The 20,228-nt window shown below is 34.2% G+C and overlaps 1 protein-coding gene across 1 annotated transcript; it reads left to right on the top strand.

Annotated features, from left to right (window-relative positions):
- Positions 1–210: 210 nt before the first annotated feature.
- LOC115987156 lies at positions 211–2,060 on the top strand. The gene has a single exon (XM_031110642.1). It carries the CDS (start codon positions 989–991, stop codon positions 1,934–1,936), a length of 948 nt encoding a protein of 315 aa, XP_030966502.1. The 5' UTR covers positions 211–988; the 3' UTR covers positions 1,937–2,060.
- Positions 2,061–20,228: the final 18,168 nt, after the last annotated feature.

Here is a 20,228-nt window from a genome sequence, read left to right as displayed (position 1 = left end):
CCCAATTTTGCTTTTATATATCATAAATAAAGTTTAGCTCATTTGACTCTCCCAACCCCACTTTGTTTTTATTGTTTTTTTTTTTTTTTTTTATTGCTTTCTTTTTTACTCCTCTCACTTTTGAAAAGAGAAATTAACAACAACAAAAATATTTAAACTCCCAACACAGCTAGATGTTTATGGGTGATGTGTGTTTTCTTTGGCACTGTCCTCAAATCGGGTTAGATTGCGTGGATGCTCGCATGGGTGATGCAATCAATACCCATTATTAATTTTAATTGTTTTCACTTTTTTCCTTTGTCTTATTGTTTTTCCACTTAATTTGCGTTATGATTAAATAGAGCACACGCTTTTGCAAACCCATGTGAGCTGCTCTCCAACCAGTCCACACAATTTACCATATAGTACAAAAGGTTTTCCCACTCATCCCCGTAATCCGAATCATATTAGTACTAGTATTCCTTTAAGCTTTCGGATTTTGATAATATTTAAACCAATTTATAAGCTAAAGGTTTTGTTTTTCATTGGTGGTCACAAATTTTGTGGTTCTGAGTGGTTTATTGGGCTTAAAAGGTAAGGTTTCTTCTGCCTAGAATTTCCACAGTACCTTGTTTTATTTTCTAGCGTGTACTTCAGGCAACAATATATGAACTTAGCCTGTGAATTTCAGTAAAAGGGTAGGGTACTACTTGGCTTTCTGACAAGGAGGGTACTTATGAATAATTGTGTGATTCTTGTAGCAGGGTTTAGCATATTATTTAATAGTTTCCTTAAAACAATGTGATGCTTTAGGTTCTTTGTGAATTCTCTTCATAGTTTGTGCAGTGGGCGTTTGACTTCTAAATTCACAAACCTTTTTTTTTTTTTTTTTTTCAATATCTGTACTGTTTCTTTAGTTGGTGGTCTCTATTTTTAGCAAAAACTGTGAGATTGAGCAATTTTGAGTCCAAAATCAGTTGTTCTGGGGAATGTGAAATACTAGGCAAAGATGGGATCTTTCAGTAGTTTAGCAATTGGATTGGGTCTGGTCTTTGGGTGCCTCCTACTAGCTTTTGTTGCGGAGCTTTACTATTTGCTATGGTGGAGGAAGAGGAGAATCAACAGCACAGAGATTATTGAAGATGATTACAGCAATTATGCAAAGGAACTATTTCAATTTATTTGTTGGAAGAGACCCTCTTCTACGCACACCAACAATACTCAACAAGAAAGTATGAGAGACCCAGATGCTAATAATAGTCTTGAACCAGACCTAGAGCTTGGCACTAGCAAGGATGTGCTTCTGATGACCTATGAAGAAGAAGGTGTGGAATCAGAGCTCATGAGGCTGCACAATCTTGCAGGCCCACCAAGATTTCTCTTCACAATCAAAGAGGAAACTAGAGAGGATTTGGAGTCTGATGATGGGAAATCTAGAGGTGACAGAAGCAGAAAAGGGTCAAGAACTAGGAGCTTGAGTGATCTTGTGGTGGCTATTGAAACCCCATTCCTTACCCCTTTGGCTTCTCCACGATTAAAGTCTCCAACTTTGAACCCTTTTGATTCCTATAACCACCATGGATTCAACCCTCTCTTTGAATCATCAGCGGAGGTAGAATTGAACAGGTTGAGATCTTCTCCACCTCCAAGGTTCAAGTTTTTGAGGGATGCAGAGGAGAAACTGTATAGAAGATTGAAGGAAGAAGCAGAGAAAAAGGCAGTTCAGAATTGTGAGACTGTTCAAGATTCTGGGGTTAAAGCTCCTTCTAGTTCAACAGTGGTAACAGAAGAAAAAGATGGGTCTTTTCCCAAAATTATTTCTGGTAACAACAAAGAGAGAGAGCTTCATCACAATCTACCACAATATCAATATCCTGCAAGCTCCTCTCAGGTACTTCCACTGGCTTCTTCACCTACGACATTCAGACCATTTGACAAGGCACCCATGGTGCATTAGATTTCCATGAAATTTGTCTTTGTTAATTCTTTTCATATGTTAATTAATTTTTCTAAGATGATCACTTGTGTATTAATCTAAAAGGTGGTTATTTTTATAAGCTTGTTGGTTCTTATTTGTGATATGTCACTGCGTGTTTGGGAAAGATAGCCATGGTGATTAATTTGCTGGTACAGTTTTGTGCCAGGTACTTTGAGAATTCAAACTTCAAAGGCAAACTGACAATGCTTGCAACATGATGTTTATACTTGATATGTTGGTTAGTTGGCTAGTAGGGTAACCTGTTTTTGTCCATTCTTCATTTGTCCCAAGATGTCTTATACCATTTTTAAATTATCATACTTCCTAAAGAAAAATTATTATACATGATTTCATTCATGTGGTAACTGGAATGTGGAGGATGTTATTGCAAATTCTTGTTGCCAAATGGGCATTGCTCTCTCAGGGTTAGAATTTAGGGAAGACTACTGCTAAAATTCTTAGCAGACTGTCTTTTGCTTATGGGCAGATTTGTGCACCCGTTAAAGAGGAATTTAAAGGAATTTAAAGGGTCTAAATGTATTGAAAAGTAACAAAAGTAAATAAATAAATACCTTTTTAAGTAAATGTTGTGTGAATTTCGAAAAGCTAATCAATTACAATAAAAACTTAACTTTAACAAATGAACTGAAATACTTGTTAATTAGACTCTTAAAAAATAAAAAAGAAGAGTCTAGTTAACGAGTGTTGAATTGCATTGGTTAAGGTTAAATTTTTTTATTGCAATTAATTATTTTTTTAAGGTGCCGTACAACATTCAATTAATAGAATATTTATTTATTTGTTTTTACTACTTCCCAATGATAATGCAAAATAATAATAATAATAATAATAATAATAATAAATAAAAGATGTAAAGAGGGGAAGTGAAATAATAATGAAAAATTAAGTACTGCATCTTGGACTTGCTACAAAAGAACCCATTAATATGGGTGTACATAGATATAGCCATATAGGAATAAATTAGGGTTAGTTGGTATCCTTAAAATCATAGCAGGTGTTCTTCAAATTTATGGTTTACACATTTATAGTAATATCCTAAAAGTATATTTTACGAGTTACACATTTATAATAATATCTTAATAAGTTCTAACAATAAAAAACTACTTAAACCACTTTTTATTATTCTGTGGTCCACTTTGTGATCCAAGTATACAATTATGATTATCTGACACTCTAACCAAGTTGTGATGTGTTTTCCTTTCCTTAAAAGGGTTCTCAATTTAGTGTTCCCCTCCAATTCGTTGTACATTAATGTGAATATGATCATGTTCTTAATAAGCTTTCACATGGTTCTATGGAATTTATTGTGTGAATGACTGAAATGTCATACCACATGAGCAAAATAATGTGTATAGGTCATTATCAAACCTGCCAAAGTGTTTATTTTTGCATTCTTAAACGCGTAAACATAAAATGCTTTACAGGTAATGCACACTTTACAGTTGAATAATATACACGTCTACTTTTTGGACCTTTCCCTCTCTTGCCCTCAGGTGGGTTTTGAATGAGTAAGACTAAAAATACAAACTTTTTTATAAAATATTTACAAATTGCTAATGTGATGAATGATTATTGATAAATGAAAAAATGATGTTAATTTATAAAAATGTTATAACTTGTTTGTGGTGATAGCATAACTCAGTTTTGAATATACAAACTAGAAAATGCAGTAAATTTTAAAGATGGTTCTAAGTTTGAAATAGTCAATTAAAGAACTAATTAATTATCTTGGTAAAAAGAATTGCTGCATTAAAAGTGTTAAAGTAGGATTTGAGTCCATTTAATTGTCGCCTTTTAACGAACTCTAATTCAACAAAAAAAGTGACAAAATTGACTATGGTGCTGGTTGTGATTTGTTAATAAGAGTCTATGAGCATTTACCTAAACAACAAGAAAATGTCAATGTTATCACGCGACATAGCCGAAAGTTGCCCCAACCTTCAAATATCTTTTATGCTCATAAAATTTTTGAAATCAAATTTTGAATACCCGACCCAAAGACCTTTTCTCCTTTTGTTTTTTTTGGTGAGTTATTGATTTACATGAAGAAAATTACACCGTTAAAATCCCCAAAGATCCATCACTTAAAATAGACCATATAATATGCACCTCCAACGTATACATAGAATTTGAAATTTTGAATTAACAAAGGCAATGGCATCGTTTTTAGGCAAAATGTTGAGATTAGAAGCATTGGGATATGAACCTGGTTCCATGTGACACCACAGAGCAGGGTCACCAGACATAGTGGTGGTCCCAAATAGGAGTCAATTTGTTTGGCCCACTCCATTAAAAAACATCTTCAAATTTATTTATGGGTGACTGATGGTCCTCATGGAGCCTCCTTAAATAAGATCTTGTTGTTTTCTTCTCCTTCATCACAATCACAGGTTGAAGATTAGATTAGCACTTTATAGCAGTCTTTCAAATTGGATTACAAATATATGAATCTACAGCTTCCAGTATAACATCTATCTTTTCTTTCTTTTGCACTTATCACATTTGTTGGAGAAAGCAAAATGCGGGGCCAAGTCAATTATGAAATTGGGAAGAAAAGGAATATCATATCCCTGAATTTTTTCCAGACTTTTTGGCTTTTTTAATCAAGGCAAGTATTTGGAGTATACGAAAAATTGAAGCCAATGTTTTTGTCTGGACCTGTTTTGGTTTTGGACAAGAAAACACACCTTAATTATAAGAAATTATGATAATGATTGATGATGATGCAACTTTATCAACTATGGGAAGTTAGTGATTAATTGCAAATAAAGTTGCCGTATTGCCCAAAGATTAAGCAATGGGTTTTAATTATAAATTCTGCACCACAGCTGAAATAGTGTGAGGAAGCATTATGGTTAATTAATTGTAAACCAGGTGGGCTTAGTATAATTCTGCAAGAGTGTAATAGGGTGTAGATGTATTGTGGTTAATTGTAAGCTATGTATAAGAAAGAAATTTCTAGGTAGGACTATTCCTTTTATAAAGTTTTGAACCCTTCTCACAAGTTAGAATTACAAGAAGACAAGTATAGTTGATGTGTATTACATTGACTACATTCATTCAGAATAAACAAATTACGAATTGTCTTTCTCAACATGTATAGATCATCAAACAAAGTACTACACATATTTTTATTAATTAATATAATAGGGTGTAGATGTATTGTGGTTAATATCGTTACAGCTTTTATAACTCATAAGCAAAAAATTACTTTTATAACAAGTAATTAAATAAATTCTTTTATTTAATTTATTGGATGAATTGAGTCATTTCTTAAAGCATTATCACCACTTTTACACAATATCTATATAAGGTTAGGATAATGATAAGATTCTGATAGTTCTGTGGAAGAAAGGAAGGAATTAGGAATTGGAACAAGGAACAAGAAAGAGAGAAAGAATAGGGAAGTAAAACAATGTAATTCTTATCTGAATGTCTTTTACAATCCTTACCCTTTTCCTATAAGCACTACACCCCTTAACCAACTAACTACCTACTTGACACCCTAGCCCAACCAACTAACAACCCACAATAGTAGTACAATAGCAGTACAGCTTAGCTACACTAGTCACTGCACACACCCACACACACACACCCTTGCAAGTATACACGCACCACCTTGCACACACACACGCACATCCCCCCCCCCCCCTCCCCAACACACCCTTACACAACTATAACTGTCATACTTACTTACAAATATCCACAATAGCATACAATACACCACTGTCACAATACAATACCTATCAATACCCCTCCTCCCCAATCAAAGCACCTTGCCCACAAGGTGAGGGAATTGATGCTACAATGCATAAAGAGACTCCCAGGTAGCATGAATTGGATCCTGCCCTTGCCATTGGACTAAAACCACAGTAATTAACCTAGTCTGAAGTTGCTTTGTTCTGGTCTACAAGACAACAACAGGTTCAGGATGGACAAAACCACTAGAATCCATAGGAGGTAAGGTAGGAATAGGAATGACTTGAGCCCCCAAATGCTTCTTAAGGTAGGACACATGGAAAACTGGATGCAAGAGACAATCTGAAGGTAAAGCCAACTTGTAAGCCACAAACCCTAGCCTCTTCAAAACCTGAAATGGCCCCTAATACCTTGGAGAAACTTATTGAAGCTTTTGGACCTTAAGGTCACCTGTCTATAAGGCTGAAGCCTTAAATAAACCCAGCTTGGAGCTTCATTCTGGATTGAGCAGCAAAAAGGTTTTGTTTCAGTAATGACAAGACTTCAGACTTAGTCCTAAGAAGGTGATCCACCGCCTCAACCTTGGTGGTGCTAGGAATCTAATCCAATTGCCTTGGTGGAGGACAGTCATACAATGCTTCATAAGGAGTGAATTTGGTAGAGGTGTGGTAGTTAGTGTTGAACCAGAATTCTGCCAAATGCAACCACTTAACCCAAGAGTTAGACTTGTCACATACAAAGGCCCTAAGATACTACTCTAAACTCCTATTAACCACCTCAGTCTGACCATCTATTTGAGGATGGTATGCTGAAGACATGGTTAAGGTACTGCCCTGAAGTCTAAAAAGTTCCTGCCAAAATTTGGAACTAAACACTACATCTCTGTCACTCACAATGGACTGAGGCATGCCATGAAGCCTAAAAATCTCCTTCATAAACACAGCAGCCACCTTAGAAGCAGTGTAAGGATGAGAAAGAGTCATGAAATACACAAATTTGGTCAATCTATCTACCACCACCATAATGACCTCAAATCCATGAGACTTAAGAAGACTCTCCACAAAATCCAAGCTAATATCAATCCAAGGCTTAGAAGGAATTGGCAAGGGCTGTAACAAACCCCCTAGCTTGGTAGTCTCTACCTTAATTCTTTGACACACTTCACAATGCTTCACATGCCTCTTAACATCATACTTCATCCCCTTCCAAAAGAAGTCTTGCTTGACCCTATATAAGTTCTTCAAATAACCAGAATGACCACCAATGGGACTGTCATGCATATGCTGAAGAACCAAGGACTTCAATGGAGAGGTAGAGCTCAAGAACACCTTATTCTTTAAAGAAGAAGACCATTCTGCAGAGAAAATTTAGAGGAATTGGAAGAGCTGCCAGAAAGTGAAGTGAACAATTGCTGATATTCAGCATCCTCATTGTAGCTATCTTTCAAAATAGTCAACCAAGTAGGGCAAGGAAAAGAAATAAGAAACAAGGAACCAACATCCACTGAAGAGGAAACAAAACCATCCATTGGTTGCATAGCAGAATTCTCTTCTTTTCTAGACAAGGCATCAGCTGCCTTATTTTCCTTACCCTTCTTGTACTCCACAATGAAAGAGTAACCAAGCAATTTGGTGAACCATTTTTGCTGAATAGATGTTCCAATTTGTTGCTCCAAAAGAAATTTGAGACTTTATTGATCAGTCTCGATCACAAAGGGTCTTCCTACCAAGTATGGTCTCCATTTCTTCATAGCAGTGACCAATGCCAACAATTCCTTCTCATAAGTTGACAAAAGTAAGCTTCTGCCCTTAAGAGCTTGGCTATGGAAAGCCCATGGCCTATGATTCTGCATTAAGACAGCCCCCAAACCAGTATTTGAGGCATCACACTCAACAACATAAAACTTAGTAAAGTCAGGTAAGGCTAACACTAGTGGTTGTGACATAGCTTGCTTGAGAGTATTGAAAGCTAATTCAGCCTGAGCAGACCATTAGAAGGAGTCCTTCTTCAATAGGGCAGTAAGTGGGGCTGCAATCAAGCCATAATCCTTTACAAATTTCCTATAATAACCTGTCAACCCTAAGAACCCTCTCAAGGCCTTAACAGAAGTAGGGACAGGCCATTGCAACATAGCTTCAATCTTCCTAGGATCTATTCTAACTCCCTGACCAGAAATCAAATGACCAAGGTACTCCACTTCCACACAACCAAAAACACATTGCTTCTCTTTGCATACAATTCATTGTCAATCAACACAGTAAGCACCACTCTCAAATGAGATAAGTGAGATGTAAAATCCTTACTAAACACCAAAATATCATTAAAAAAAAAACAAGAACAAACTTCGTTAGATAGGGTTTAAAAATCTGGTTCATGAAGGATTGAAAGGTTGAAGGGGCATTTGTCAAACCAAATGGCATGACCAAAAATTCATAATGCCCTTCATGGGTTCTAAAGGTAGTTTTCTCAATGTCTTCTTCCTTCATTCTAATTTGGTGGTAGCCTGACCTAAGGTCCAACTTAGAAAAAATGGAAGAACCATGGAGTTCATCCAACAATTCATCCACCACAGGAATAGGATATTTATCTTTGATTGTAGCCTTATTTAGGGCCCTATAATCTATACACATACGCCAATTACCATCTGCCTTTCTCACCAACAACACTAGTGAAGAAAAAGGACTTTGACTAGGCCTAATGGACCTAACCTCTAGGAGTTCATGCATAATTTTCTCAATTTCATATTTTTGATAAAAATGGTACCTGTAGGGCCTTTCATTGATGGCTTGAGTCCCTTCCTTAAGCAAAATCTAATGCTTATGGCCTCTCAAGGGTGGCAGACCAAATGGGATAGTAAAAACTGCACTAAATTCAGTCAAAAGGTCTTCAATCTCTGACTGAATTTGTTCTGGAACTGAAGAAGGAATTGGGGAGATAACTTGGAGACACAACCCCCCCCCCCCTTGACAGTAGGTTTGAAGAACTTCATAGAGTTCTGAAAATCAAGACTAGAGGGCTGCAAATCCTTGAGCAAAACTGGCTTGCTGTCTAAAACAAACTCCATAGTGAGGTGTTGGAAGTTCCACTGGATCAGTCCCAAAGTGTACAGCCATTGAGTGCCTAAGACAACATCACACCCTCCTAAGGACAAAACATGAGATCCATAAGGAATGTCTGTCCTTGAAGCTTAAGTTAGACTGCATGACAAGCACCCTTGGTCTACACCAATGCACCATTGGCAACCTTAACCTCAAAGCAATCTTCAACAACTATGGGAAGTTTCAGCAACATCCAAATGGAGGTGTCCAAGAAGTTATAAGTGCAACCTATATCAATTAGGATCACCAATTCTTGATGATTTATTCTTCCAAGTACTCTCATGGTGCCTAGAGATGGACTGCCTAACAAGGCATACAATGTGATCTCAGCAGTAGAATTGATCAAGTCAGAAGACACATCAGAACCAATGCACTCCTCCACTTGCATCTCCTCTAAACAAACCTCTACTTCAGGCACAGAATCTTGCACCCCTTCCATCATAAAAAACTTTGGAGTCTTGCACTTATGACCAGCAACCCACTTCTCATCACAGGAAAAGCATAATCCTTTCCTTCTTCTTTCTTTAATCTAAGCAGCTGGGATCTTCTGAAATGGTGGTTTAAAAGTCTTGAAGTCAGTCTTGGAAGGTGGAGGACCAAGAATATGAAGGTCTTGCTACTTGAGCTTCACCCCATGACTTAGTACCTTTCTTGCTAGCATTGAGGTACTCTTCTTGAATATTAGCCAATCCAAAGGCAACACCAAGATTTGGAGGGTTGAACATCTTCACAGGAAGCCTAATCTCTTCTTTCAAGCCAGTCAAGAAGCAAGAGAGCTTATGCTTTTCTGGAAGTTCCTTAATATGATTGGATAAAGCTTCAAATTACCTTTTATAATGAGCTACTGAACTGACCTGCCTCAATTTTGACAAAGCTTCCATGGGGTTATCATAGGCTAAAGTGCCAAATCTTATATGCAAGGCCCTAGTGAATGCATCCCATCTAGTGAATTGCCCTGCATCCTTAGCATCTTGAAACCATACCAAGGCCTTATCCTCCATGTGGTAAGAAGCTAACAAGATCCTCTAATTCAGTGGTACATTGTACAAATGGAAAAATTGTTGAGCTTTGTACACCCAACCTGAATGATTTTCCCCTTTAAATCTTGGAAAATCAAGCTTTACAGTCTTAGTAGTTAAAACTGAATCTTGGTGTGCTTGCACTCTTGGAGACAAAGCCCTTGTTGGAGAATTTGGCCTAGATTGCCATCTGTTCCCAGCTTCAAAGAAGATTTGGACTGTCTCTGATAAGGTCTGCAACATGGTTGTCATGGCATCTATCTTTTGGTGCAAAACTTGGAATTCATTGTCATGTTACTTTGTAGTCTTAGATAGAGCATTGAACCTTTCTGTGAGGGCAGCTATGGATCGAGTTTCTGTCATGGTTACAGAAATGGGCTTTGATACCAATTGATAAGATTCTGATAGTTCAGTGGAAGAAAGGAAGGAAGGAATTAGGAATTGGAACAAGGAACAAGAAAGAGAGAAAGAATAGGAAAGTAAAACAATGTAATTCTTATCTAAATGTCCTTTATAATCCTTTCCCTTTCCCTATGAGCACTACACCCCTTAACAAACTAACTACCTACTTGACACCCTGGCCCAACCAATTAACAGCCCACAATAGCAATACAACTTAGCTGCACTAGTCACTGCACACACCCACCCACCCACATGCAAGCACACACGCACACCCTTGCAGGTATACACGTACCACCTTGCACACACACACGCACACCCTTACACAACTACAATTGTCACACTTACTTACAAATATCCACAATAGCATACAATACACCACTGTCACAATACAATACCTATCAGATAAAGTTACACATGGTGTACTCTAATAATGGTACACCAAATAATAATTTTCTTTTTATTATTGTGTGATTATTTTACAAATTCATTGTTGGATTTAATTTTCCTCCCATACCTTCCATGCATGAAAAATATCCACAAATATTTTATGTATAAAATATAATCATAATTTTAGGTTTGTATATTTTTGAAGTTACACACACACACAACAAAGTTTAAGTATTTAATAGTACGTAGTGTATGATTAACATGAACTTTGGTATACATAACATCAAAGAGTTTGTAATCCAATCACAAAATTTATAAATATTAATGAAATTAAAAGTTATTAACTAGTGAAACATTTTATTTATACAATTAAATGTAACATAAACATAAACATGTGTGTGTGTGTGTGTGTGTGTGTGTGTGTGTGTGTGTTTTTTAATAAAATATCATTTAACATTCAATCCATCAACTCATTTATGTCTATAGTTTTAAAAATACAAAATTAAAACTTAAAATCAGTTTATTGAAGAGATAGTTATTAATCTATTTTTATCTTGAAATTTTGCGTGAATGGAGGGTATAATGAGAAAATTTATTTTAAAGGTAGATCTGTCAAAATATGCATCTAATAAAAAATAATAATTAAGTGGGTAGCAATGTTATAAGTTACACGATGTATAGTTTGAACTTTGAACCAACTTATAAGTGTGAATACATGCATACACATGCTTATGTGGTGCATGTGTATTTGCTCTAATGAAAAATGACTTATTACATACAATAAATACTACCATAAAAAGGCTAATCCTTAAAAGAAGTAATATCAAATGATTAAAATAATTTAAAATTTATTTATTACCATAAAAAAAGGCTAATCCTAAAAGAAGTAATATCAAAAGATTAAAATAACTTTAAATTTTATTTATTAATTTATTTTTTCAAGAACAACAAAAAGAAAGTCATAATATATAACTATGGAATATGAACTTTTGTTATATCTGTGATTTTTTTTTTTTTTTTTAGAGTTTTAACCTATGGCGTCCACTCTTAATGATAACTATTTATTATTAGACTAAAATATCAACCGGTTTTTAGTGTAGACGAGAATTGAACCCAAATCTCTTATTAAATACCAAAACATGTCTAGAATTAGTAATTAAATAGAGAATTATATATGTTTTAAAAAGATTTGTTGAAATAATGTAATATATAGCTTAGAATTTAGATACTAGGCTGGACTAGTGCTTACACATAAAAACATTCAACAATAGTAATAATTAGGTGGTCTTACCTAGAAAGGTGAGTGAAGTTGTGTCATATCAATTTTCACGCTAAATATTATGAATGAGTCACTTAACACTAAAATAAAGTATTTTAAACTTTTGATATTTTGGTAACTTTTTTTGCAATGTTGTAACTTACACAATGTATAGTTTGAACTTTGAACCAACTTATACGTGTGAATACATGCTTACACATGCTTATGTGGTGCATGTGTGCTTGCTATAATGAACAATGACTTATTACATACAATAAATACTACCATTAAAAAGGCTAATCCTTAAAAGAAGTAATATCAAAAGATTAAAATAATTATAGATTTTATTTATTAATTCATTTTTCAAGAACAACAAAAAGAAAGTCATAATATATAACTATGGAATATGAACTTTCGTTATATCTGTGATTTTTTTTTTTTAGAGAGTTTCAATTTATGGCATCCGCTTTTGATGATAACTCTTTATTATCAGACTAAAATATCAATCGATTTTTGGTGTAGGCAAAAATTGAACCCAAATCTCTTATTAACTACCAAAACATGTCTAGAATTAGTAATTAAATAGAGAATTACATATTTTAAAAAAAAAAGGATTTGTTGAAATAATGTAATATATAGCTTAGCATTTAGATACTAGGCTGGACTAGTGCTTACACATAAAAACACTCAACAATAGTGATAATTAGGTGGTCTTACCTAGAAAGGTAAGCGAAGTTGTGTCATATCGATTTTCATGCTAAATATTATGAATGAGTCACTTAACACTAAAATTAAGTATTTTAAACTTTTGACATTTTGGTAATTTTTTTCTCTTATAACAAATTTATATTATTAATGTTAATATAGTTATAGTGAGTTGCATAACATAAACATATCATACAACATATAGTATATTATATTAAGTCACGTACGTCACATTATCACAATAGGTTAAAAAAAAAAAAACTAACTATTTATAATTTTATATATACACATTAAATGGAGCCCAAGTTGGAACTTTGGCATGGATTAATGGAAGAGTCATCTCCTGCCAATAAATTACATAGGCATTCTATACCCACTATTCTAGTTGTAGAAATTTCTCTCATGACAACTAAAATTATAAGAAAAAACAAATAAATTGTGGAAATTTCTTATGTCTTTTGAATTTAGAGAGCATGATAACCAAAGCATTGACAAATTCGGACTGGGTGTCATCGGAAAATGACAGCAATTATATCAGTAAATCCGAAGTGCATGTAGCTATAGGTGTCACACTTGATTCATTTTCAAATTACAACAAAGCATACATGCAGACCGAATAAAGCAATCTGAATTCAAAGACTGGTTTTGTCAGCTTCGATAAAGTCTCAGCTAGAAAATGAATCAAATCTTTGGAATAATCACTAATATTGATTTGTTAAACGTGCATGTCAATGTCCAACCTGATGATAACGCAGACCAAAAGATTTTACTTCCAAAATGGGCAGATTGGTCAGCCTGTTGGAAGTCGGTAAGAATATCTACTCTTAGAAGAAGAAAAAATAACTGAAGTGCATGGCTACAATCTGAATTTCTTGCTGAAGAGGTTTGCTCAAACTCATGGTTTGAGATTGTTCTCACCCAATATTAGCATGCCTTAATTTAATACTGAAAGGAAAAAATTTTAAGCAGTTTCAGGAGTACAAGAAATCTAGTTTGACAATTAATTTGTACTGAAATCAGTATTGGTTCACGTGAGTAACATCCTTGCCCAATCAATTGAAACTTAGGGTCCGTTTGGTTGGAGGAGTAGAAAAGTGGAAGGATAGAAAATTAGTGGGAGGATAAAAAAAATTTAGTTTTCCCTTGTGTATATTTGGTTGAGGGGTGGAAAAGTGGAAGTGTAGAAAACTCTTTTATTTGGTTAAAAAGAAAAATGGGAGGATAGAAAATGTAGTTTATATAAATTGACTATTATACCTTTATTACATAATATGTAAGAAATAGATTTATTTGTACTTATTAAATAATATAAAATTTACCACATCATACATATAAATTTATATTTTTATTATTATTATTATAATGTGAAAATTACAATAGTGTACATATAAATTTAACTGGACAAAAGATTTTGTAACCAAGGTATTCCTATAACATGGACAAATTAAAAATAAGCTAAACAATTCAACTAGGCAAAACTTATAAATCAAAACTTGTACTAATAATTTAACTAGGCAAATCAACTTGCACTAAAACTTGTATAAATCAAATCTTACACTAATAATTTAACTGGGCAATTGGGCAACAAAAACGTGGTCAGCAAAAGTAATCAGGTCACAGGTGAGATGAATAAAGTGAGGGTATTTGTGTAAAGTACATTATTCAATATTTTTTCTTTCCCATTTTCCTCCCAAATTGGGAGGATAAAAAAAGGTGGGTCCAGAGGAAAAAATTTTCTCCCTATTTTCTGTCTCTCTTGTTTTCTCTCTTGAACCAAATAATAGAAAATGTCATTTTCCACCCAATTTTCCTCTCCCTATTTTCCATCATCTTTGTTTTCATCCCAACCAAACATACCCTTAGAGAAACTTAGAAAAGGATTTTAAAAACAATATATAAAAATACCATTTTAAAAAGGAAAACCCTTTGATAAGATTGAGGATGTATTGGCATGGTCAACTTTTTTTAAACTAATGAATTATCTTATTTTAGAAACTTAACTTGAAAACGAAAATTAAGACATCTGCATCATAAATTTGCAATGACTTAATAATCATGATCTGAGATAAAACTTAGGTACAATAAATATGTCCATGGAAAATATAATATTGTTTATCCTTTATTAGTTAGTGCAATCTTGTGTTTCAATTTAATTGAGTAACCCAATATACTACATCTGAGTTTCATCCCTAAGAAGCAACGACAAAAGTCTTTAGAAAATAAAGCCTATGATGACCCTTATCTTGTAAAATTTTAAACTAACTTCATAATTAAAAATGCTAATTTTTTTTTTCACATTTGCAGGAGATAAATAATAGGCTAAAAGGTATAAAGCATTTATAATTAGCTCAACCATTGAAGTCTTTACTCTTTATCATTAACGTACACCATATATTTTAAATCATATTAGATGTATTTTTTTTTTTTTTAAACTATAAAGCTAAGTTTCAAATTGTTAATTGCCAATTCGATCGTAAGCATAAAAATATATATGGTAGTAGTTTGTTAATTTTTCTCTATTTATTAAGAGATTAAAGATTTATCTGCTATAAATGAAAATTTTAGAGGAAATTTATAAGAGCATTCATAGTGATAGAGCTAAAACTTTTCCACTTTTAACATCTCAAAAACTCACTTTATTTATTTTAACACACCACTTTATAACACACCCAACATTAATGCTTCTATTTTTTTTAACACTTCATTTAAAATTTTTTTTCTTTAGTATTAGCTGTAATTTTTACTTTATTCTTTGTTTCTTTATCTTTCTTCCTCTTTGTCTCTCTCTCTTCTACGAGGCAAGAAGAACCACCCACAACAATCACTTAGAATCCACCGTCAGCACAACTAGCCACCACAACTCATTACCATTAACTCACCGTCCCATAAATTAAAAAAAAAAAAAAAAAAAAAAAAAAAAAAAACCCAACCACCACACCCACCACCACAAATTCACCTCAACAACCACCACAAACAACCACAAAATCACAACCAACCACCGCCCAATACCACAAAAACCCACAACCAACCACCACAAACACCCATAGCCCACTACAAATCTAATTTGTAAATAAAAAATAAAAACCCACCACAAACTGTAAAAACCGATCATCACCACCGCCATCCTAGTAAAACCCAAACCCAAAGAAATCGATGGATCTTCGGTCTGACCTAAAGGGAAGCCAAAATCCCCTCCCTTAAGCTTTCATTTTCAGGTGATAACAAAAACAAGAGAGAGCAAGAAGATAGAGGGATAAAATAAAATAGAAGATTGAAGAGGGTTGTGATTTCATAGTTTTGGGTTCGTTGGTTTCACCAATTCAGTCAAGAGGGAGGGAGAAGAGGGTAGGGTGAAAGAAAAAAGAGAGAGAGAATGAGAGAAAGTAGAATATGGAGAAGATTGAAGAGAGAGAGAGAGAGACCATTTTTTAATAAGAAAACCAAATAAACAATAGTTTTTCCCCCTTTGGAGCTCTAGGAAACTCTTAAAGATAGCATTTTATCGTTCACATAATGCAATTTTTTTTAGATATACCACCATTGTTGTAGCATGCTTTTTAGTACTTATGTATTTTAGTAATTTTAGCACCACCATTACGAGTGAGGACACTTGATATTGTTATCCTTTATTAGAACGGACAAAAAAAGGATCTGACCCAAAATGGGCTGTCTAAAGTCTAAACCAAAGCAATCAGCGGCCTTTAGGCTTAAACTCTCAAAGGTTCAATTAGGTATCAAATCCGTAAATCCAAGTCTAGCTCAATTCAACTCGGGCTTGTACTCCCATTTTTAAGTAGGCCCAGACTAAGAAGAGTTAGAAAAACTTGACCAAACGGCCCAGCTCTACACCGTCACAAGTCACAAAAATCACAACCCTCTTTGATATTAAGGTGTTCAAAGCTACAAAAATGAGCATATATTGTTTGGCAATATTACTAAGTGCCCATCTCGCTCTGCGTTAAGTGACCTTAAAGCTTTTGGTAAGAGAAAAAAAAATACTGTTTGACAATTTTATCAACAGAGCTTTAAAGACCTAAAAAGGGCTTTAGCAAAAACTCAATTTGGAGCTTTTTTCCATTAACTAGAAGGAGATGAGAGGAGAATGGAAGATATATAACTAGAATGTACTAAATTTTGGAATATTATATAGCTTCTTCTCTCTTCTTGTTGTATTCCAAACATACCATACATAGCATTTTTTTTTTCTTTTTTCCTTTTTAATTAAGAGAAAAAAAAAATTATCCAAATTCACGTGATCCCTCTTTTTGTTGAAAAAAAAAAAAAAAAAAAAAAAGCAAACAGTCTCTTACGCACAGATTCTACTATTTTTACGGAACAATATTTGTTTTTATATTTGATTCTTTCTGAACTTCTGATCCTGCTTTGATTTTGTTTCTGTATTTGATTTGTTTTGAAGGTCACTTCGACTCTGAAACTCCTTAGCCTTTTTAACATTACATCAACTTATGAGGACAATAACACATTGACCAAAAGGCCGCCATTACCCATGTGAGAGAGAGAGAGAGAGATGTTTGTGGGGTGGGGGTGGGGGGGGGGTGGGAGGGGCAGCTAGATATTTAATTTTAATAATAATATGATATTATTCTAACCATCTTTATTGCAAAATCTCCAACAATAATAATCTACTTCCTTTTTTTTTTTGCTGAATAATAATCTACTTCCTACAGCTATGCCAAACGAGCAATATATGTGGTGTTGTAAAGGTACTTTGACAACTTTACAAGGATTAATCTTGATTAAATAAGGCAATACCTTGAAAGATATTGTCAGATTTATATTGATCCAAATCCATGCGTTGGCTTAGGCTTGTTGTACTATTACTTGTATTAGTTCTCAAGGTTAGCAATACAAGTCATAGAGGTCATATATATATATATATAGAGAGAGAGAGAGAGAGAGAGAGAGAGAGATCTGCACAGACTAATTTTTCAATATAATAGAATACAAATAGTTCTAAATGGTGCTAGAGCCAGGGTCTAAAACCCTTTTCCTTGCCTTTTTTTTTTTCTTTCTTTCCCAATAGTACCTTCCATTATATACATATACACACACATAATAAATAAATAAAAAAGCAACAAAAATTATTCAAATGGAAGGATATAGGGATTCTTTATTTGGACCTTTTTTTGGGTCTAAAGGTATGGGTTAGCAGTAATAGTTTTATGGGCCCGTCCAATTCAGGCTTGAACGACTGAGGTCTAGCTTTGGACTGACCTATGCAATGGACTACTTATATTCAAAGCCTATCTTAACCCAAATCTTTAAAGAAAGGATGACAGCCGCCGAAACCAAAAGAAAAGCCATGTAAACCCTACTGTCCTCCAACTCTCTCCAAATTGTCATTAAGAGGAGATTTCAACCACCCAAAACACTATCACCACCCATGTTATTGGAGTGTTGTGCTGAAACCTTAGAGACTGTATCAAATTTTCAAGTGGCATTGAAGCAACTGAGAGATTGATTTGGAGGTCATCCCCAAGCAACTTTACACAAAATTACTCTCAAACTACTACGCTTCAAAATGCCAATTTTGTCTCGAAATAAAATAAAATGTGAAGGGTAGTAATTAATAAAACCATATATTTCTTTCATTTCTATTCTTTCTTTTATGAATTTCCTATCACACTAAAGAAAATATTACATATTTCATTCTATTTATGACCTATCCATTCTATCCAATAATAATATTTTAAAAACTTCTAAACATAGTATAAGAAAAAGGGTTACAAAAATTCATCCAGGTTTAGAAATCTTTCACACACACACACACACACACACACAAAAAAAACCACCAGAGCAATCGGATCAAAACATCCAAAAACACTCATTTGTAAGGCCTTGTTGCCAAGCCAATGATCAATTTTATTAGCATATCGACTTGGCTAGATTAGATGAAAAATAATCAAATTCATTTGATACAAATATGATGTTCTTTACAATTGCCCCCTTTCTTTTCTCTTTGGGTCCCATAGGAATGGGCAATATGCATGCATAATCGAATGCCATATTTAAGTAAGACCAGGAATAATAGAAGCATCCCCATCATGTCAGCATGGCAAGGTCTATTAAAATGGCCTACCAGGCCACCAATGTTTCACTGCCATATGTTTTTTTGTCTGTTTTTGTGCTTAAAGGTTGGGTTTAGCCCCTTTCTTTTCTTATTGGCAACATTTTCAACTCATTCAACCATCTCTACCCCAATTGATTCAAACCTTATTTTACCAAAGAATGGTCTAAAATGGTTTGGATAATTAGGTTTTTTTTATTTTATTTTAATACTACGTACTATGCTCATTTTCCTGTTCTAGTTATTTCCAAATGCAAAAATAAAAAATAAAATGCAAAAAACTTTCCTTCTTTATCCCTCTATGTTTTGGAATTGCAGCAGTGAATTTTTGGGTTATACACCTACTGATAATTTGTTTGGTTGATGGGAAATTGAGGAAAAGCTGACTTCACTGGTTTTGGTCCTTCGTATATAGCTGTAGATTATAAAGTGATCTCACTAGCTGATGCTATGGAATCTATTTAATGTCAGAGGCATGTGCAATTATGAACAAAAGTTTTGTTATAGAAACTATTTCATGGACCTTACATTAATGCGCGCATCTAGCGACTTGTGTCACAGCCTATGACAGACATGGTACCATGTAACTTTGCAGTGTGGTAACCATGCTTTTTTGATGCAGTTGACCCCCACACCCTCATCACTCACTCACAAATCACAATGGATATGTATTCATTCATTCATTCATGCAAAAGCAAGGTTGTAACAAAAAGAGCACAATTTTTATTTTGGGTCCAACGATCAGTCTCAGCTAACCCTATTGAATGTTAAAGCACACCAATAATCTCTTATACGCGTCGTTCAATCACTAGAATTTGACGAGTCTTTCCTCTATAAAAAAGAATTTGACGAGTCTTTCCTCTATAAAAAAGAATTTGACGAGTCTCCGTGTGCATATGCACGTGCCTTGTTGTGTGCGCTCCTGTGGCTGTGTATGAAAGCTAGAGCTGAGCTGAGCTGAGAGTCTGCAAATGAATGTGTTAAAGGCTGCAATTTTTGCTTCCTTTTCCATACATGAAGGATAAGCTTTTCGCATGAAAATAAGCAAAAGCCGTACCACTGTCAATATAGATAGGGAATTAGATTCCAACACCACTAATTTCTATTCTTATAGGCTTTCAAAGTTTCAACATTAAACAACTTGCATCATCCACGTTTAAGCTAATAATATTTATAGCCACAGGTTGCACGATGCATGAAAATCTAAAGGCAAAATCCGATAAAAGAAAATCCAAAGCTATATATATATATATATATATATAGTCAATAATGCAAGAACAAAATAATTAGGTGCTCCATGCACGTGATGGATTAAACTACACACATTCAAGATATTTTTGTATCAGTCTCTTCTGGAAAACATATTCTGCCCTCAAATCCATGATTATATATTATGGAAATTTTTATTTTAAAGTTGGAATTAATGTTACTCTCTCAACTCGCTCAATTTGATAAGTTAGATTTTTCTAAAGGACTTCACCAATTATAAAGTAGCACGCCGACACATATCAGTGAAGTGGGATTCCTTAGTAGAGCAAGCGTACTCGTATACAAAAGCAATAATGCAATCATTGACACATTTTATATTCTTCTA

Source organism: Quercus lobata, chromosome 1, assembly GCF_001633185.2.
Source record: "Quercus lobata isolate SW786 chromosome 1, ValleyOak3.0 Primary Assembly, whole genome shotgun sequence".
NCBI classification, from domain to species: Eukaryota; Viridiplantae; Streptophyta; class Magnoliopsida; order Fagales; family Fagaceae; genus Quercus; species Quercus lobata.
This window is presented reverse-complemented; position numbering and strand designations above follow the sequence as displayed.